Source organism: Numenius arquata, chromosome 2, assembly GCF_964106895.1.
Source record: "Numenius arquata chromosome 2, bNumArq3.hap1.1, whole genome shotgun sequence".
NCBI lineage: Eukaryota > Metazoa > Chordata > Aves > Charadriiformes > Scolopacidae > Numenius > Numenius arquata.
In genome coordinates, this window is record NC_133577.1 from 34,061,178 (window position 1) to 34,080,857 (window position 19,680).

The 19,680-nt window shown below is 35.5% G+C and overlaps 1 protein-coding gene across 1 annotated transcript in view; it reads left to right on the plus strand.

Annotated features, from left to right (window-relative positions):
* The window catches only part of DNAH8 (dynein axonemal heavy chain 8), a 140,974-nt gene that overhangs the window by 30,223 nt on the left and 91,071 nt on the right, over positions 1-19,680 (plus strand). The window contains exons 20-31 of the mRNA XM_074168783.1: positions 1,662-1,781; positions 2,563-2,704; positions 3,795-3,904; positions 4,904-5,010; positions 6,437-6,539; positions 9,055-9,250; positions 11,279-11,475; positions 13,130-13,256; positions 14,707-14,942; positions 15,909-16,013; positions 17,081-17,194; positions 17,801-17,863. Of these exons, the coding sequence (XP_074024884.1) occupies positions 1,662-1,781; positions 2,563-2,704; positions 3,795-3,904; positions 4,904-5,010; positions 6,437-6,539; positions 9,055-9,250; positions 11,279-11,475; positions 13,130-13,256; positions 14,707-14,942; positions 15,909-16,013; positions 17,081-17,194; positions 17,801-17,863 (1,620 nt within the window). The remainder of the gene's footprint in view (positions 1-1,661; positions 1,782-2,562; positions 2,705-3,794; positions 3,905-4,903; positions 5,011-6,436; positions 6,540-9,054; positions 9,251-11,278; positions 11,476-13,129; positions 13,257-14,706; positions 14,943-15,908; positions 16,014-17,080; positions 17,195-17,800; positions 17,864-19,680) is intronic.

The window sequence follows — 19,680 nt, forward strand, 5'->3', positions numbered from 1 at the left end:
ACTGAAACCCAAAGCTGGAAAAAAAATCGGCTATGTAAGAAATTAGCAGTTCTCTGAGCTTATCTGAAATAACAATGTCTTTTGTAGATACAGTGTTTTCCTTAAATACGTAGGTTGTGTACAGTTCTGATCATTCTAACCCCTCCCATATCAATACAAAAAGATATAAACTTGGTTAGACCCTTGATTACTGTGAATGGGATCTTATAAACAAATAGGGAAAAAGAGATGTAAAACAGAAGCATGAGTGATATTGTGACAAACAAGATGGGATATCGCAGATGCAGAACATTTCAGGTTTAAAATTAAAAATTGGGCGGACGTCAGTTTAATTTGGATTTTGCCATGACAAAGCCACTTCACTGTAGTTGACTGAATGCTCATAATGCTGTAATGTAGAATAAAAAAAACAGTGAAAAGCTATGTTGAGTAAAGGAAGGAGAAAGAGTGAAGGCTAACCCATCAAGCAAGTTACAGCAGGTCCCCTCTTGCCTTGTAATTGGACTCGTGGCCAGTAAGGTAATGAACAAGTATCTAATAATCTTATATTAACATAGCTTGTTTTGTTGCTCTGTTTTATTTAATCTAGCAGTAGTGTATCCTGCATAACTGGAAAGATTTGGGGTCTGACTTACTATTACTGCCTGTCTGCCTAAAACTGCTGTTAAAACAGCAGGGATTCTTCAGGAGTCTCGCATGGAGCAAGAGTTCTCTTCTGTTCCATTGATTCCTAAACTTTCCGGACAGAAGAAAACCAAGTTTAAAGAGGCTTAGTCTTGGGACCTCTTTCTGATGAGGTTCTTGGGGGGAATAGGAGATAATTCTTTCCATTGTCACTCATTCATGTAATCACCAAGACTGATCAGCTCAAAGAGCTGTCAAGAGAAGCTCATTCAAAAATTAGATCATTGCTGTTATGGTGTCATAGTGGTCTTGTCTTATACTGTCTGTGAATTAATTTCACTTATACAGTAGATTTAAAAACATGGTGCTGATAAACAGAAATTTGTGAAGAAGTAGGTATAAACACCAAATTCCTCTAAAGGCTTCACTTTCTCAAGCATTCATATGTCTCAGTTTCCCAACATAGAACCAGCAGATACTTCAGAATGACAAGATTTTGTTTTTAAAGGGCTGCCTGAAATGAAATTGTGAACACTATGGATTTTTTTTTAATTGGGTTATCACACTGTGCAGAATTTAAATACATACACTTGTAGCAATTAAGTTCTTGTTTTCTGTGGCAATAGTAACCATTTAATTTCCAGACTTACATCTGTTCTTTCATTGTTCATGTTCCAGATTGTCTGCAATAGAAGTTAACAAAGGCTAAATTTTTTGTATGGTACTTATCTCCCTAAATTCCCTCTATTGATAATAGAGAAAGAAGATAATTCATGGGGCATTGCTGTGCTTCCTTTTTCTCTACTTTCATCTCAAGGTCTTTTGTGTTGGTGCTTTTACTCCAGGGTTCTTCTCTGGTATGATTCCCTTTCTTAGAGGATTTTCTACTGTGTAAGGTTCTTGCATTTTCATGGGATAAAGAGATAGAATTTTTATTTTTCTGCAAAACATCATATATCTGTTAGAACTCTATAAAATAGAATACGCTATTTTTTTAAAGATAATTGTACAGTATTAATAAAACTTTCTCTTTTTAGGTGAATGATTTAAGTGAAGTGCAGATTGATTTGATATTAAAAGAAATATCAAATACTCTCTTAATTATCTTACCGGTAGATGATCCTGTCAAAGTAGAGAATATGTTGACCTGCAATGAGGTGTGTGCCACTTTACATCTTCGAACTTGAATTCTTAAGCATATTAGAAACGATACCTTATAAAATTAATATAAAACTAGAAAAGAATTCTTCTCAATGCAGAAATACAGAACTTTTTTTTTTTATTAAAATATTTTGGTTAAAATATTTGGTTAAAATACTTTGCATGAAGATAAATTGGTTCTTAGGTATTTGAGATACTTAAGCTGTAGTATTTAATAGATAATTTTTATTATTTAACTGATTCACAATTAGATGAGATTTTTTTTTTTTGTATGAAGATACTGTGACCTATACATCCTTTTCTTCTTTCTTTTTTCCCTATTTTTTTCCCAACTGTATATTTGAGAATTTGAAAGCTCTCTTGATTCCAAATGAGGCTAAAAATGTATTTAGTTAGCAAAGTAGTGCAAGTAATAAAATTGTTAAGGACAGTTGAAAGAGCATTTGGGTAATTTCAGATTTAGACTGGGACCTCCCTTCAAGCAGAATTTTCTGTGGCCCTTAAAAATAGCTTTGCATCTCAAAAATGGAAATTAAAAACAAACAAACAAACAAAAAACGATTAAAAATGTAGTTATAATGGAAGAGTTGTATAATTTTAAACAAAGATTTTTTGATTCGTTTCTCTGTTTTCTTTTAAAAATATTGCTATTTCGTTGAAATAGTCTCAGTATGAAGAATGCAATATTGAGGGAAATGTTTTGGCTCTCCATAAAGAGGAACAGTAGTAAGATAATCAGTGATACTAAGATAATTCATTGATATTTTTATTTAACAGACTCATACTAAAGAATGTGCAGAGTTACTGAACCACAAAAGCATGCACATTGAAGATGCTGTTCAAGAACTGATGTCTGTATTTGAAAAGAATTATGAAATTAAACATCCTAAGAAAACCTCAGAAAAACATGTGTTACCAGGTGGATAATGTTCATTATTTGAATAAAAATTTCTGTCTCTAGTTCTATAGATATAGCTAGTACATATCAAAATTGAATTGTTTTAGCTAATTTTCTTCAGACTTCTCCCTCCCACTGTATTTTCATCTGTGTCACAGTCCTGCCTTCATTTACCACTGTTAAACTAAGCTACTAGCTCATGAAATAGAGATGTAATTCAGTATTGGTAGAGTTCCTAGAATTAAACTCTGTCCTTCTGTTTAGATTGTCAAGGTGTTTGCTCTAGAGGAAGAACATTATGGTTCCATTTCTCTTAGTGACTCATAATGTTTTTTCCTTTTTTTTCCTCTCCATAAGTGAAATACAGTGTTCCTCTCTTCTCAGCTGTGTCAGATATTTGGTACTGTCCCTTCCTTTGGGACTTTTCTGCCACAGTAGATTTGTATCTCAAATACCAGTGCTTTAGTGGCTGGTCAGTTAGTACAGTCAATTGACTGTCAGCTGCTAGCATACAAGGCTCACAGCAGATCAATATGGCTGGTTCCCACTGCTCTGGGGTGTGTTATGAAGATTTTAGGAGATCCTGTACCATTATAGGAGAATTAGTTTATAGTTGGAGGAAAATATTCTGTTTTAAAGAAAAATGTATTTTGAAGCTTAAGCAGTAATGGAGCTCCTTGACTTACGCAGGATTTTTTCCTTCTGGCTTCAGTTTCCTCCAGGTATAGATAGAGACTCCAGGCAGTTCAATACAATGCAACCAGAAAAACCTGATGAAAAGATACTTCTCTGTATTTTGTTAAATTGTTGATATTGTTGGAGATTTTTTGGCATTTTCCACCTGATCTATTCATGTATGCCTACCTGTCTTTAAGAAGATATTTGCAGTGCATGGAGTTAGGCTGAGGCTCATAGGCTGGGCTCTTAACCAGGCTCTTGGCATGAAAAAAATGGTGTGAACTAAAATCAATTAGTTAATCCAAGTACTACTAAAATAAAAAGGAATATTGTTTTGCCTGTAAAGGAGGGGGACGGCATGGTTCAAAGCAGACACGATGTTCAGTTAACAAAAAATACTTTTTTTTTTTTTTTTTTAAATTTGCAGTAAAAGAAAAACATATAGTATTTGGAAATAATGAAGAGGAGAGAGAAAACAATACTTCTGCAGCTCTTCGTGGTGATAGTAGCAAAGACAATGATAAAGAAGATGAGTTTAAAAAGGTATTTTGTGATAAGAAGGGAAGTCTTTCAGACTGATCAGATTAGTAAACAGTATCTTGAGTTTTGGTAGCTGGATATCTATGTTACAGAAAGACATCACATAGAGAATGTCAAACATCATGTAGAAATTACGAAGTAGCTGCCCTACAAAGTGAGTTTAAGATGGATTTTAGCTTTCAAAAGTATATTCTATGTTATTCCAGTTATCACCTTTATTAAACAAATTCTCGATGTGTGAGTGGTAAGTGTAAAAGTTTGGAAAGAATATTGTGCCTAAGCCGTAACATAGACTTTCTTTCTTGAGTGGGCAGAAACATTTGTCCTTTCTATCCTTTTCTTCCAACTTCAACAAGAAAGATCACTTTGTACTTTTTCCTTGAAGAATACAATCTCTTCCTAATCAGCAGAGAAGTGAAGTGGAAGTAGAGAACAAAGACGTATAAACTTGCAAGCACAAATGCAATAATGTTACACGGTTGCATTCTGTTGTTTTTTGCTAGTGATCATTACATGTTCCTGTATTTCTATGTTCTTAATCCAGTACTGTCAGAATTTACTGTATTTGTCTCTTATTTGAAAAGAGTAGATATGCGCCAATATTCTTGGATAATTCCTGATGGGGTTTTGTTTGTTTGTTTGTTGTGTTTTTGTTTGTTTGTTTGGTTTTTTTTTTTTTTGTTTTTGTTGTTTTTTTTTTTTAATATGGAGCGCTGCTTTTCTGAAGGGGTATGAGACTTCTGTCAGATCTTAGTATTCTGTCTCTGAATAAGATAAATTGATTTTCCTCAGATGCTATATTCTCTTTTTCATGCATTTTTTACTTAATAACTTACTTACAGGTTATTTTTCCTCCAACTTCTTCCCTTGTGTTTCTCATGTAGGTTACAGCATAAATTCCTTCAGATAAGAACTAGTATGTTTAACTTAAAACCTTCTGAAATAATCTCCACATCCCTGTCTGAATACAATACTAAATAATATACATTTTATTTATTATAGAAATGTAAAGAGTTGGTTACCTGTTTCAGTCACCAGCTGCTAGAGAGCCTCCAGAAAGCCACCCAACTGTCTTTGGATAGTCTTAAAAAAAGAATATTTGTTTCAAAGTAAGTTGTAAATGAAAGATTCCTTCAATAGTATTACCAGAACAAAGTTATTTTTGTGTTAATATAATAATACAAATATACATTCACGTGTGTAATGATACATGCTTTGCATCATTACTCAAACAGTTCCAGACCACTTGGCCCTTTCAGCTCAAGCAAAACGTGGAGAGCATTCATGTTTTGTTGCAGTCATGCTTTGTGTACACGCTTTTCTTTTATGCTTCAATTCTTTATGTTGTTAGTTACAGTGTATGCACTTTGTTTTGTGCAGAAAATGAAGTTTATTTCTACTGTTGTTTCCCTTCTGCCTGCACCCTTCTGTTTTTATTCCCATATATTCCCCTTGGGATTGCTTTCAAGATGCTGTTAGGACAATTTGTTGCCCAACACAAGTGACTAGAACTTAAATGACCATTCTAGGTCATATATGGCATATGTTCATCTCATTTCAAATTATTTCTGCAAGCATGACTATGCACTGAGAGTTGTTTCCCATGGGTTAAACATCATCTATGCACTCTTTATGAATTCTGTGTGATAATGGCAAGATCCATACAATTTCATCATTCTCCTATATTCAGTATGATTTCTGTAGATTCTTCACTGCTCAAACAGGCGTACACTTCAGAGACAGAATTGCTTCAATATAGTATATTGTATGTTGAAAAGCCTACTTAGAATTCTGTTCAGAGGAATTATTTTAAGCAGGTGAAGTTGATAGTGTTTTGTCATTAATGCATGTTGAAGTTGCTTTTTCTTTTTCTGAGGACATCTTTCATAGAAAGTGTATTAAAATCCTGATCTTATTGAAGTCAATAGGAATTTATTTGGGTGTGTCCTTTTATTTGTCTACGGTATCATATTGTTGACTCCTCCCTTATTTGGTCACCATGTCATGTCATAGCATTTAGAAATTGTACTTTGCACTTTGTTTTAGTTTTTAGTTTGTTTTGAGTGGGTTCAGGTCATGTATTTATCATATTGCACTAGTTTGTCGTCTTTGAAAGTTTTTTTTTTTTCTGTTCGGTTGAATATTTATCTAGAATGTAATGAGGCAATTTTTACTCTTGAAGTGTTTTTGCATGAAATGGTCAGTAAAACCTTCTTATGCCCTACTCAAAGCACTGGCAGAGTTTCATCATTCTTAAATTGAGATTAAAATCAGGAATCAGAAAATATTCTGGATAAAAAATTCTGAAAGCAGTGACTGCATCCAAGGTAACCTTTGTCTGAGTGATGGGGCTCTGCCTATTATCTTTACCCTTTAAACAAGAACCTTTTGTGAGTTTTGTCAAGTAGCTCATAACTTAATGTGAAAATTCTCCATGAGCGTTTGCCTGTAAAAAGTAGCTCAAAATTATGTTTCTAAGATAATTTGAGGAGGTTTCATGGTGAAGTATTTATTACGTTTCAAAATTATTTTCAGCAAAACTACATTTGGGAGAACACAGTTTTCTGTTCATCCAAACAAAGGTGAAGAAGTTGCTGCTTTTCTAAAAGCAGAAGTACACCTTGTTATTCCCAATGTGGTAAGTTATGTGTCATATAGATAAGGTAAAATGCACTGTCTTATAGTTATCTCTGCATTTACCCAAGCACAGGATGTGGGCACACTTCTACTGAACCAGCATCCATTCCAAAGGAGAACAGTTGCTCGGGCCTCTCAGTGCACTGATGAAATGTGCCCACAGTCCCAGTGTTCCTGGTTTCTGTCTTAGTGGTACTTGCAGAACCTGGCCTTTTATTGTCCTTGTATGTTTCAGCAATTATATTGCAATTTGCTCATCAGTGTTCTTTGCAGAATGATCACAGTTCTCCTTCACGGGTTAGCAGCTGCGTTGCTGGAAGAAATTTTTCCTGTTTGTTCTTTTAACTGTTTTGTTCCTTGTGTGATTTAAATCCTTTATCGAATAAAAATAATGAACATTATCTTTGTTCAGTTTGGCTTTAGTCATCTCAATAGGAAGTTAGATGACCCAGAGGAGGAACACTGACAAAAATAAGAAGATTCAAAACCAAGAAAAGAGCTGTGGTTTCTGTGTGCAGAGAACAAAAAGGCAGCTTGATTCCAAAAAACTGATGCATGCATTTGTTTTCCTTTTGTAGAGTAAGATAACTCTGTGTCAGCAATATGTATGGTATTTTATTTTTTATATGAGAAGGTAACAATATTATCCAATTGTCTTATAAAGATTTAAAGTTTAATATTCACGAAGTTATAATCAAAGAAAGGTTCTGTTCTAAGGTGATATTCCTTTGACATTGGACTGGTGTTCATATTGGCATTCTGTGGTACATTCACACTGTGTGTGTGTACACATGATATATAAGGTCTGTTAAAGTGTAAAATTTTACCTTGTTGGTATTTGTATAAGCATAAAGCCCCAAGCTCCACCCACTGCAAAGGCAAGTGCATTTATCTTTCTTTCCAGTCCTCTGAAATGCTTGGCTCATCCAGTAATCAAGTAATGCTAGGTAAACTTCTACTTTGCTAATGCTAATAGGACTTTGCAAGATCATTTTGTTTATGCATGCAGCTGCTCAATCTGAAATTGATGTATAAAACATTAGAATCACTTTAAAGCAGTTTATATCCCAATTCTGAACACTCCTGTGAGTGATTTCATAATTTAAAAATAATGGCTTGCATATCATAAGAGTGATCTTTCTTCTGAAGTTTAACAAGAAATGTTGTTTTTCTATTCTTTCCTGGGTCATTCTGAGGTAGGTTCTTGGTCCAGCTCAGTATTTTTGTGCCTTTATTCCACCTTATCTTACATAGAATTATTTTAGAACAAGGACAGGACAAAGTCATAAGCAGGATTATTGCTGCCAATACAAGTTTTGGGTTCAGGACTTCATGGCTGTTTGTGTGCTACCAAATAAAACAGGCTAGAGACTGTTCTTTCACCTCCAAGTGAGCTGATGTGAAATGGTGTGTATCCACCATTACCATAAAGGCTGAATCAAGACTCCTGAATCAAGGAGTTTGCATTTAAACTGTGTGTTAGGAAAAGCCTCTGTCATGTTTTATGTGCCAAACTGTGCCAGAATTTTTTTCTGTGAGAGTAGTTTTTTTGCATCATCTCAAACTATGCTAAGGGACCATACTAGCATTTATACAGTGTGGATGATGGCAGAGCAGAGCTTGTGTTTTGACCCTGTTCTGTTTGCTAATTGTTCTGGATTCAGATCAAGTATCCTTTTCTCCTTCCAGCTCTTTTTATCATGTACTCTGGTAGTTTAATAGGAGTTCTCTTCCTCGTCTGACTTGGGTATTAGATTGCTCTCAGAATTATGATACAAAATCCTTGCCAAATATTAAAGTTGAGATCTGCAGGGCTACTGCATGGAGTTCCTTTAATTTACTAAACACTGTGCTCCTGAAAATGTTTTTGAGGTAATACTACCTTTGGGAAAAAAGAAGCATTCAGTATTTATTCAATTAAGACCTTTGACACTTTGATCCAGGTGATTTTGTTTGCCTAAAATTACCCATGTTGTGAATATATGTATAGATGAGCACTCAGAAGATATAAGTTATTTAGCTGTAAATCTTTAAAATGAGCTGTCCATATGTATTTTTATGACCATCCCTTTTACAATTCTCTCTCACAGAATTTAGGATCCAGTGGGCAAGAGCAACAGAGAGGAGAATGTTGGCTTGCAATTTTTAATGCTTTATGATTCTAAAATGCAGGAAACAAGGCTTGTAACCTATTTCCACACACTGTTAAAATGGTTATGAAAATGCTGGCATATTAAAATGTAAAAATAATTGTAAAAAACCCAATAAATCTATCTACTTGTACACTTGCTTGTTATTTTACCCACGTTATGACTGTACAAATAGATAGTAGGTCAGTGCAGAATGTTTCATTTCTTTAGGGGCAATTCTGAGCTAGACAAAATGTTAAAGTTACATTTTCCATCTTTTCTTCAGGGGCAAGTTCCACAATTCACTATGACAGGAGTAAATCTGAGTTCTTAGAAAATTGCAATCAGTTGAATTGATTTCAACAATATTTCAACTTTTTAAAATAGGTAATGGTTCCCAGTTTAGACGATATACAGCAAGCCATCAATCGCATGATTCAGCTAATACTGGAAGTAAGTCGTGGAGTTGCTCAGTGGGGACAGAGACATTTGCAAAAGTCTAGTTTAAAAGCAGAATCGGGCACTCAGCAATTATCTCCAGCAGGCTTTGGATCACCAGGAAAAATAGCCAAAAAAGGGGAAAGTAAGTGGTTTGGGCCTTGGTTTTTTTTTTACTTATTTCAATTTTTTACTTTGATAAAAATGTCATATATAAATATTTGTGAATAAGGTTACTTCTCGTAAAAGAGGCCAACTGTGGATTATCTTGAATTAATTTTTTGGGTTTATTTTGATTTACTTAACTGTATTTTTCAGAAATAGATTTTAAGGCTTACATAAGTGTTAGAACTCTGAGAAACAATAAGCAAGAAGATTTTAGAAAAATCGGTAGGTTCTGAATCTCCTATTAAATTTGAGGCAAAGTAAGCTTGCTATTTATCTTTTTACCTACTTACTGTGGAATGTAGCCATAAAGATATAGTTGAAACCATAGTTAATGGTTGTAGACTAGCTCTCATTGGAATATTGGGATAGAACAAGAGTTAGTTTAATAATTAGATTTCAGGAGAGATTTTAATTGCTGGCTATATTCCTAGAATGGATTATAAAACACTTCAAGTGTTTGTCCATGTGAACATTCAGACTGTAGATAGACCTGCATCCATTTTAGTCAGATACTTTTTCCTTAGTATTATTTCTAAGCATCTCGCCATATGCTTTGCAAGCATCAACAAAAGACCAAATATACTTTTACCACCAGTTTTCTTAGCTGCTTGGCTGAACCAATGGTCTGCAATACAGTTGTATCTTTGAGTCCTTTGGAAAGTCTTTAATGTCTTGGAAAGTTTTTCTTTTTGGTGGTCCACAGCTGTGGCTTTATTTTTCTACTGATGTGCTTTGTATGATTTTAACCTCATTAATGGGCTTCAAGCAGGGTGGCAGGAAACTATCCTCATCAGGCAGTCATAGCCTTTTCCTCTGCTGTGTCAAAATACAACATCAGCAAGTAACCATTTTCATAACCTTTAAACTACTCATCAGCAAAAGCTGGGGGCATATGTTAACGTTTTGTTAACGGTCAATGAGATTATGGAGTACACTGGCAAAGATGGATCAATCGGAGACTTTGTTTCCTGTGACCAGATCCATGAAAAGGTCTTCAGACTAGAAGAGATCTTGGAGTTGTGTTAAATCCTCCCCCATGAAACAATGTGTCTTGTGGGAAGAGTGGATTTTTCTTCATTCTCTTAAATCTGCTTCAAAACGCTCAGACATTGTTATGACAGAAGGGGCTCATTAAATCTCAGGGATATCAGTGTCTATATTGACCCTGATTGTCTCAGCAATTATTCAAAGATGAAGAGGGACATGACATTTTATTTTCCTTCTATTTAAGCTTACTTGCAGTTGTTAAAGAAGACAGGGCTCCTGTTTCAACATCAACAGTGTAACTGGAGCAGCAGCTACCAATGGCTAAACTGGTATTGAAAATACATTTGGAGGCAGGAGGTTTAGGAAAATCTCTAAGTCCTTTCTCTTGGGATTTTTTTTTTCCCTCTTTTTTTCTTTTTTTCTTGTTTGTTCAGTTCTAACCTCTTTCAGACAAGACTCAAAAGACTTTGAAATTAGCAGTTTGTAAGACAAGTGCTGCTCCAAAACATGGCAAACATTATTTGTGCACTTATTAATATGTGACTTGGCAAAGTTTAGCATCTTTTTTGAAAACACTAAATAGAATAACAAGAAGTTATTTATTTGAAGCATGTTAGAGTTTAAGAAAGTTACACTGTTTTAAGGGGTGTATACAATTAAAAAACTTCAATTATATGAATTTCTAAAAAATATAATAGCATAGAATGTTTATGAGGCCTCGTCATATTGTAGTTGCAGTTAAATTACAGTGGAAAAAATGAAATTAATTAATTAAGAAGATTTTTCTTTCCATTTGGAGACATTCACTCTAGATTGATTTTTTTTTTTTTCTGGCTATGTAGAGCCTGGCTTGAACTAGCACCTGGTACTTTCATATTAAGTAGTTAGACATTTAAAGAAGGATATTCAGCCTTACTGAACAGAATCATTGCTTAATTTGGCATGCATAGGTTTAGAAGAGAACTCTAACTAGACTTTTAATGATTCATTCATTTACATATGTAATTTTATTTTACAGAAGGAGTTGAAGATGTTGTGATTGTCAGAAAGCTAAGAAATTTTTACTCAGGTGTTGCAGAACATGAAGATATTTCTAAATTAGTTGTGCTCCTCTCTTCTTCTGTGAATTCTATAAGAGAAGTAGCTAGTGAAGTTCTGCAGGGCTTTCAGAAATACAAGGTGCTGTGGACAGAAGATAAAGATGCCAAAATTCAAGTGAGTTTAATGATGATCACCTACAGGACTGTTCTTCAGTAATCTTATCTTTTGAAATCAGAAAACACTGGGGGAAAAAAACTCAAGAAAAAATGTAGAAAACACATTAACAGCTGAAATTCTCATTTTGTCTTTCAGTAGTAATAGTAGTATATGGTAGCATATATATATAGTATATAGTAGTGTATTTCCTAAGCAGAAGTAATAGCATGGTGTCTAATTTTTGTGTTGAGATTTGGCTTTTCTTGCTTCTGTGCCATTCTAGATACTGATAAACCGCTCCTAATTTGTTAATTGCTTTAATTTTTGTTTGTGGAACTCTGGGTTTTAGGCCACAAGAAACTACGCGTGTCTAACATCATGTGTAATACAACCCATAGAAATTCCAGCAGCATCAGCGCTGATAATTGTGCACTTTTCTCTGTGGAAAGTGTTTATTTTGAGTTGAATACATATTTTTACTCACCACACTTCCTGTAGTTATTTCAGGAGGTGAGTTCTACATTCTCTATTTCAAGAAGACTCCTCTGATCAATTCTTAGTTCTTGAAACTGTAAGTTGAATCCTCAAGTGTCGTAGAAAAATTTAGCGTCTTCTACAGCAAGAAAAAGTTAGTCTCCAGGAATTGGAGGTCTCTGGGACTTCTGCTTCAGAATATTTCACACTGTCCTTATACAGTAGACTTTTAATTCTGAGTTTGAATTTAGAGGTTCAGCAGAAGAAGGTTGGCTTCTATATCTACTTTATTTAACCTTGGCTTAATTGAGTTTTCTATTCTTGTCTTTCCTATTTAATAGACTACATTATATCACATCACCTTGTTTTACTGCAGGAGCACTGGTATCTTTTGAGAGTTACAATGAAAGTTGTGCAGTTTATGTGGTCTAAACCCCCCCACTTTATATGCAGAGCTGAGAATTTACTGTTATTCTAATTAAAATTTTAAGTCTAATCAAATAAATATTAATTACTAATTGTTAGTTAGTTACTACTGAAGAAAAGAATACTGCTACAGAGAAAGCCTCAATAATAATGCAGTTAAGTTTTATACACACATGCCCTGGTTTCTACATTCTTTCTTTAGCACTATGCTGACCCTTCCACTGCCTGTCTGGGTAGTCTCAGACTAAAGAATAGAAGTGGGAAACAGCTTTCAGCATTTATTGCCCGTGCAATGTAGTCATTGAATACAGCTCTTGCGTAACATTTGTGAAACACAGCTTTTCAGAATCCCAGAACTTCTCTACACTTGAGTTCTGCTCATGGAACTAAGAAAATGTGTTTTATTGTGATTGTTTCACACATAATTGGGCAAATGGTGTAATCTTTCTACAAGTGCAGGCGTGTATTTTTTGTTCTCTGTTTCATCACCTGTTTTCACAAGACCAGTAGTCACTTAATATGTCTTGGATATCTGGTTCTCTGTTAAATTTGACTGAAATTTCCCAACAAGCTTGAGAGTTACTGACAGAGAAATTGATAAACATGAACACCTTACCACACGCATTTTACTATGTTAGCAAGGCTACAGGAGGCTAAAAACAGGTATAACATTGGTATACTTTGTCAGTAATTCCTGAATAGCTGTTGCCACTTGTTTTATGAAACATATGAAAAAGGACATGTGTTGATTGATATTTTAAACTACACACAGGAATTTTTGGCTAGCAGTCCTTCTCTGACTGAAATTAAAGAAGAAATACTTCACTATGCTATGTTTGAGAGAGAGATGGAAGATTTAAAACCTATTATTCTTCTTGGTCCAATTGAATTGCAAACAGGTATGACATTTTCTTATCTTTGTATGTACAGTAAGATAATGAATAGTATAGTCATACTGTTTAGTTTATTCTCTGGTATAAATGATTACAATATGAATAGAAATTATTGAAGAGATCTCCTAGACTGATCAGTCAACACTTGGTCCTGAGACTCTTCTAAGAAATCAGAGTTAAAAAACCCCTCCATTCCCCTTGCCTTCTCTTTGGTGTGGTGAAATTTAATTCTGTTATGGCAGTTGAAATTATCATGGGGGCTTACTAAAGAGTTAATGAGTGTGTACTGCTGCTGATTGGATCATCCCTGGCACTCATCTCTGGCACCAGGTCATCCAGTGTTTATAGAGAGCATGGGAAGCATAAATCACCTTCTCTGCTATGGGGCAAGACTAGCACATAGCTGCATTAGCTTCTTTTTCACTATCAGTGTTTGTTTCAGCAGTAGATATGGCTGCTTAGCCATTCCCATGTTTAGCATCCACAGCTCTCAGAATATCATGTGTCTTCCTGTCTACCTCCAGTGTCTTTAAAGATAGAGAAGCTGGCATCAAGACCTACTGCTGTAATGCGTTCCCTCACACAGCACATATTCCCTCAGTTCTATTCGGCACTGTGCCTCAGTACCTGGCCTTCTGTGGCCCTGACAACTTTGTACTCATTGATCATATTACTCTGAAAAAGAGTCAGGTGTGGAAAAATGTATTCTTTGCAGACAACTGCTTGTTGAAGAATTAAGCCATTTATGCTATGACAAAGGAGCAAGGATTTCAGTGGCACTTATCCCTCTCACCTCACAGATTATTGGGTAGCTGATGTCTTCTCTGTACCAGCATCACTGTTCTTTTATTTTTACTTTCTGTGGCAGATGTTATGATGGTTGCTATCTAGGGACAAGTGGTAATATCAGTGTGGCTGTGTTTCTAATGAGCAACTACCATCTTCTGAAAGATTAGATTGAGAAATCATCTCTGTACAATTTGTCTTCCTTATACATCAGAGAAGACAGAAGCTGTGCACTTTGATGACTACAGTTCATTTCAGGATCTTAGTGGCATGTGATCCCTAGCTTTCTTTCCATGAAATTTTCTCAATGGGTATAAACCATTTAAATAAGACTGATCTTTATGCATTTGGTTAATATATATCAAAAGTATTCTCTGAGGGTCTCCATTCATAAGAAGGCATTTTTCTTCTTTATTCATCTTCCCTATGTGTTCTATTAAGCTTAACAACCTATTTTACAGATGATATAGTATGCAATAAAACAACATAAATATATTTAAGTATAGTTGAAATTGTTCTCAAACTTTTAAAATGCAGTAATTGGATTACCTGTCTGCTTTTCCAGGTTGCTGTTAAAGAACCATATGTGATGATGTGGGTTTTTTTTACAGAAGAAAAATAAGATGTAGATTGGAAAAAAACATTTAATTTTATTTTTTTTTTTAATCAGGACCACTGAAAATAGCTCTAGCAAATGAAGCCAAAGCCTGGAAGATGCTCCTCTGTCGTTATTTAAATGAAGAATATAAAAAGAAAATGACAGACATGATGTCATTCATAACTGAATATTTTAAGAAATTGTCTCGACCTCTGGGTGATTTAGATGACGTCAGATTTGCAATGGAAGCTTTATCTATCATACGTGATAATGGAATACAAATGGATATGACTCTTGGACCTATTGAAGTAAGATGTCTTTATTAAAATGATATTATATAATAGGAGTCATAAGTTAAACTGAGAGCCCAAACAATGAGTTTACTGTCCTGAAGAATCTTTAAAGATATTCAAAACCTGACTGGACGTGGTCCTGGAAAACCTGATTTAGGTGACCCTGCTCTGAGCAGGGAAGGTTGGACTAGGCAATCTCCAGAGGTCCCTTTCAACTTCAGTGGTTCAGTCTACACCTCCCTCAGAAGCTGAAGAAGAGATAATTATCAATGTAGATATCTGCATGAAATAAACAACTGTGTTTACCAACTGTCACAAATTGCACAGAATACAAAAGTCGTAGGTCAAAGGAGCAGCTAACGTAACTCACGCTGTTGTTTTTCTTCATTAGCAAACCTTTTACCTATCTGTTGGGAAACTATAAAATATGAAAATGGTCTTATTTTTAAATAATGCCATATGTGTAGGAGGCTAATAAAACAGAAGATATGCAAACAAATTGCAAATGAGAACAAGCAATAAGAAAGGTTCATTCTTTAATAGATACATATGGAGGGATTTGATAGTTTGGCAAACATAGTAATAAATATTCTATAGATGATATGGCAAAACATTTAAAAATGTGTAGTTTAATGTGCATAATTATTCAGACTTAAGAAAAATTCATCAAAATCTACATTCAGGTGGACTGTAGATAAGTAGAATAAAAATGCCATTGAGATGATAAAATTTTATATATTTTTAATGTTAAATTGATTGTGTATGAATATATTTTTCTAGTATTTAAACCAAGACATCTTTAAAGAAATATTTTTTCCTGCTAGTTCTTCATTCATCATCCTTATTTTAGAAAACCAAATCAATATTTTATGCCTAAATTACATGAAAAGATTTTCTTTGAAATGCTTCTTACAAATTTGATCTATGTTCCTGCAAATGAACTTAAAAAGCATAATTCCTGTGGCTTATTTTTTCATCTAGGAAGCTTATGCCATTTTAAATACATTTGAAATTGAGGTTACAAAAGAGGAATCAGAAGGAGTTGATACACTCAGATATTCTTTTAATAAATTACAGACCAAAGCTGTAAGTATATAAAACTATGTCATTTTCCATTTGTCTTCATGTGCTTTTTTCAGAGTATAAATGACAGTGTGGGACCAATTGTCACTGCACTGTCTCCTCACTCTTGGCCTCAGTTGCACACTAGTGTCTATACCTTTGATTAGTATGTTAATTTCCTAATTTTGTTTTTATAGAGCTCTTTAATATTTAAATATCATTGTAGTTTATATATATATATATATATGCGCTTAAAGCCTGCAAGAAAATGAGAAATTTATTATGTTTCTCTTTGCTCTTTCTACCCTCCTCCATTTCCAGTTTTTCTGTCATTCTTCTCTGATAAGGAAAATTACTACCCATAGATTACCTGTTTTAAAGAAGTGCATGCTCGTCCAGTGCCTTACCCCTATACCTTTGTTGCTTAGGTCAGCCTTATATCCCTCAAACGGTCAATGTTTATCAAATATTTTCCTGAAGAGTAGAAGGTTAGATGGAAATATGTGGATATATTGTTGGAACAATTAAATTAGATCCTGTCCCATAGATTAATCACTCTGGAAAGAAATCAAGAGCCACAAGCGTATATTTTACATTTGCATTTCATACAGCTTTTGGTTCTTTTTTCTCAAGCTTTTGAACAAAGAATAAGAAAGCTGTTAAAAAGAAGGCTGAGCCCATCCATGAGGAAGAGGACCCTAAGACTGGGTTTTTGAGAGCATTTTTGGAGGGAGGGAGGGAAGGAAGGAAAGAAGGAAGAGAATAGGATCTTTTTCTTCCTTCCCCCTCCCCCCTTTTCTGTGTCCCTTTACTCCCCCACCCCCTTGTAATGGAACATGTTCACTTAAAGGTGGAGGGGAGATTTCGTTATGGGGGTGGGTTGGTTGGTTGGTTTTTTTTCTTTCCACTTTTCACCTCAAACACTGAACATAGAGCACCATAAAAGGAAAAAAATGTATTTAGCTTCAAATAATTAATTTTTGTTAATAATTTTAATATTTTTATTAATAATTTTTGTTTATCTATAACTTAAATATCTGTTCCTGATTTTTTTAAAGAAATAACTTTGATTTTAATCTTCTGTATGTCAGAACAAAGTTCAAGATGAGTTGGTTCGAGTTCAGCCCAAATTTAAGAGTAATTTGCTAGAATCAGTTGCAGTTTTTCAGGAGGACGTGGCAAACTTTGAAATATCATATGAAACGGTAAATGAATTTAGTAGTTATCTGTAAGTCTTGTTTTTCAATATTTTTGGTTTGCAACAGTTGGGTGCCAGAATTTTGTTCTGGTGAGCTACTGACTGATGCCATGGTTGCTAAGCAGTCATCATTGCAGGTCAAACTTTTCAGTATGAAGAAATAGCAGCACACACAGCTCTGTAAGGAAAGAAAATAATCCCTGGTGGTACAACTTGCCATGAAATCTTAATTTAGACATTCATTTAGAAATTATATCACATGTTGTGGCATCTTTGCTCACACATCCACATTAAAAAAGACTATCTCAGGCCGCTCATTGGGTATTTTATTTTCAGCAAAAGAGCAAAATATGAAAAATGAAAGGCTGGTCCTGTGCATTTCAATTAACCTAAAGAATTTTCCATTTCATAAAAGTTATCTTTTCTTAGATTTACCATTGTAAAGTATTAGATTAGATTTACCAATTTTAAGTATTGCATTACCAAGTTACATGACTTGATTGGATTTTAACTACCAAAAAAGTATGCATTTTGTGATGACCTGTAAATATACAGTGGCCTTCAGTCACTCTGAGAATTAATATTCAATTTATGTTAACTGCTTGCTTGAAAGGAAGGACCTATGATTCCAAGTATTGCACCTCAAGAAGCCAGTAATAGGCTACAGATCTTTCAGGTAAGAAAATAAACTGTTGAGTTTCCAAATAATTAAAATTAGATCTGCTATTGCTTATCAAAACAATTATGGAAAAAGACACACTTAAAATCTTTGGTAAAGGTGTCTTTGTGGATATTCTGTGTTTTATTGTGTTAACTGTACTATATCTGTCAGTCAATTTTTTCCTTAATGTGGAGGGATTGATTAATTTATTGATGTGTAACCTTGCTTCACGCTTCACGTTTTGTGAGCAGAAATTATCGACTTGAAGTGATAAAAGCAGTAGAAGAGGGAAGAGTCAAGTACAACAACTTGATAATGACTGAAAAGACGACAATTACATTTTGGTCACATGAAACAATCTTTTAATAACCCCCATTTTCCAAAAGGGAAAAAAGGAATACCTGGGGAACTACAGGCTTGTCAGTCTCACCTCTGTGGCCGGCAAGATCATGGAGCAGATCCTCCTGGAATCTCTGCTAAGGCACATGGAAAATAAGGAGGTGATTGGTGACAACCAACATGGCTTCACCAAGGGCAAGTCATGCCTGAAAAATTTGGTGGCCTTCTACAATGTTGCCACAGCATTTGTAGATAAAGGGGAAGCAACAGGTGTCATCTACCTGGACTTATGCAAAGTGTTTGACACGGACCCACATGACATCCTGGTCTCAAAATTGGAAAGGCATGGATTTGATGGATGGACCACTCAATAGATCAGGAACTGGCTGGATGACCACACTCAAAGGGTTGCGGTCAACAGCTCAATGCCCAAGTGGAAGCCAGTGATGAGTGGCATTCCTCAGGGGTCAGTACTGGGACCCATGCTGTTTAACATCTTTGTCGGAGACTTGGACAGTGGGATTGAGTGCACCCTTAGCAAATTTGCCAATGAAACCAAGCTGAGTGGTGCGGTTGACATGCTGGATAGAAGGGATGCCATCCAGAGGGACCTTGACAGGCTTGAGAGGTGGGCCTGTGCAAACCTTATGAAGTTCAACCAGGCTGAGTGCAAGGTCCTGCACCTGGGCCAGGGCAATCCCAGCCACAAATACAGGTTTTGCAGAGAATGACTGGAGAGTAGCCATGAGGAGAAGGACTTGAGGGTGTTGGTGGACAAGAAGCTCAACATGAGCTGGCAATGTGCACTTGCAGCCCGGAAAGCCAACCACATCCTGGGCTGCATCAGAAGAAGCGTGGCCAGCAGGTTGACGGATGTGATTCTGCCCCTATACTCTGTTCTGGTGAGACCCCACCTGCAGTACTGCGTCCAGCTCTGGAGCCCCCAACATGAGAAGGACATGGACCTGTTGGAACGGGTCCAGCAGAGGGCCATGAAGATGATAAGGGGGCTGAAGCACCTCTCCTATGAAGACAGGCTGAGAGAGTTGGAGTTATTCAGACTGGAGAAGAGGTGGCTCCAGGGAGACCTTATAGCAGCCTTCTAGTACCTAAAGGGGGCCTACAGGAGAGATAGGGAGGGACTCTTTATGAGGGAGTGTAGCGATAGGACAAGGGGTAACAGTTTTAAACTGAAAGAGGGGAGGTTTAGATGAGATATTAGGAAGAAATTCTTTACTGTGAGGGTGGTGAGGCCGTGGAACAGGTTGCCCAGGGAAGTTGTGGATGCCCCATCCCTGGATGTGTTCAAGGCCAGGTTGGATGGGATTTTTTGAGCAACCTTGTCTAGTGGGAGGTGTCCCTGCCCACGTCAGGGAGATTGGAACTCGATCTTTAAGGACCTTTCCAACTCTAACCATTCTATGATTCTATAAAGATCACATTTTACATTAATATCTTTCAACTTCATATTTGTTTGTTATTATGGGTCCATA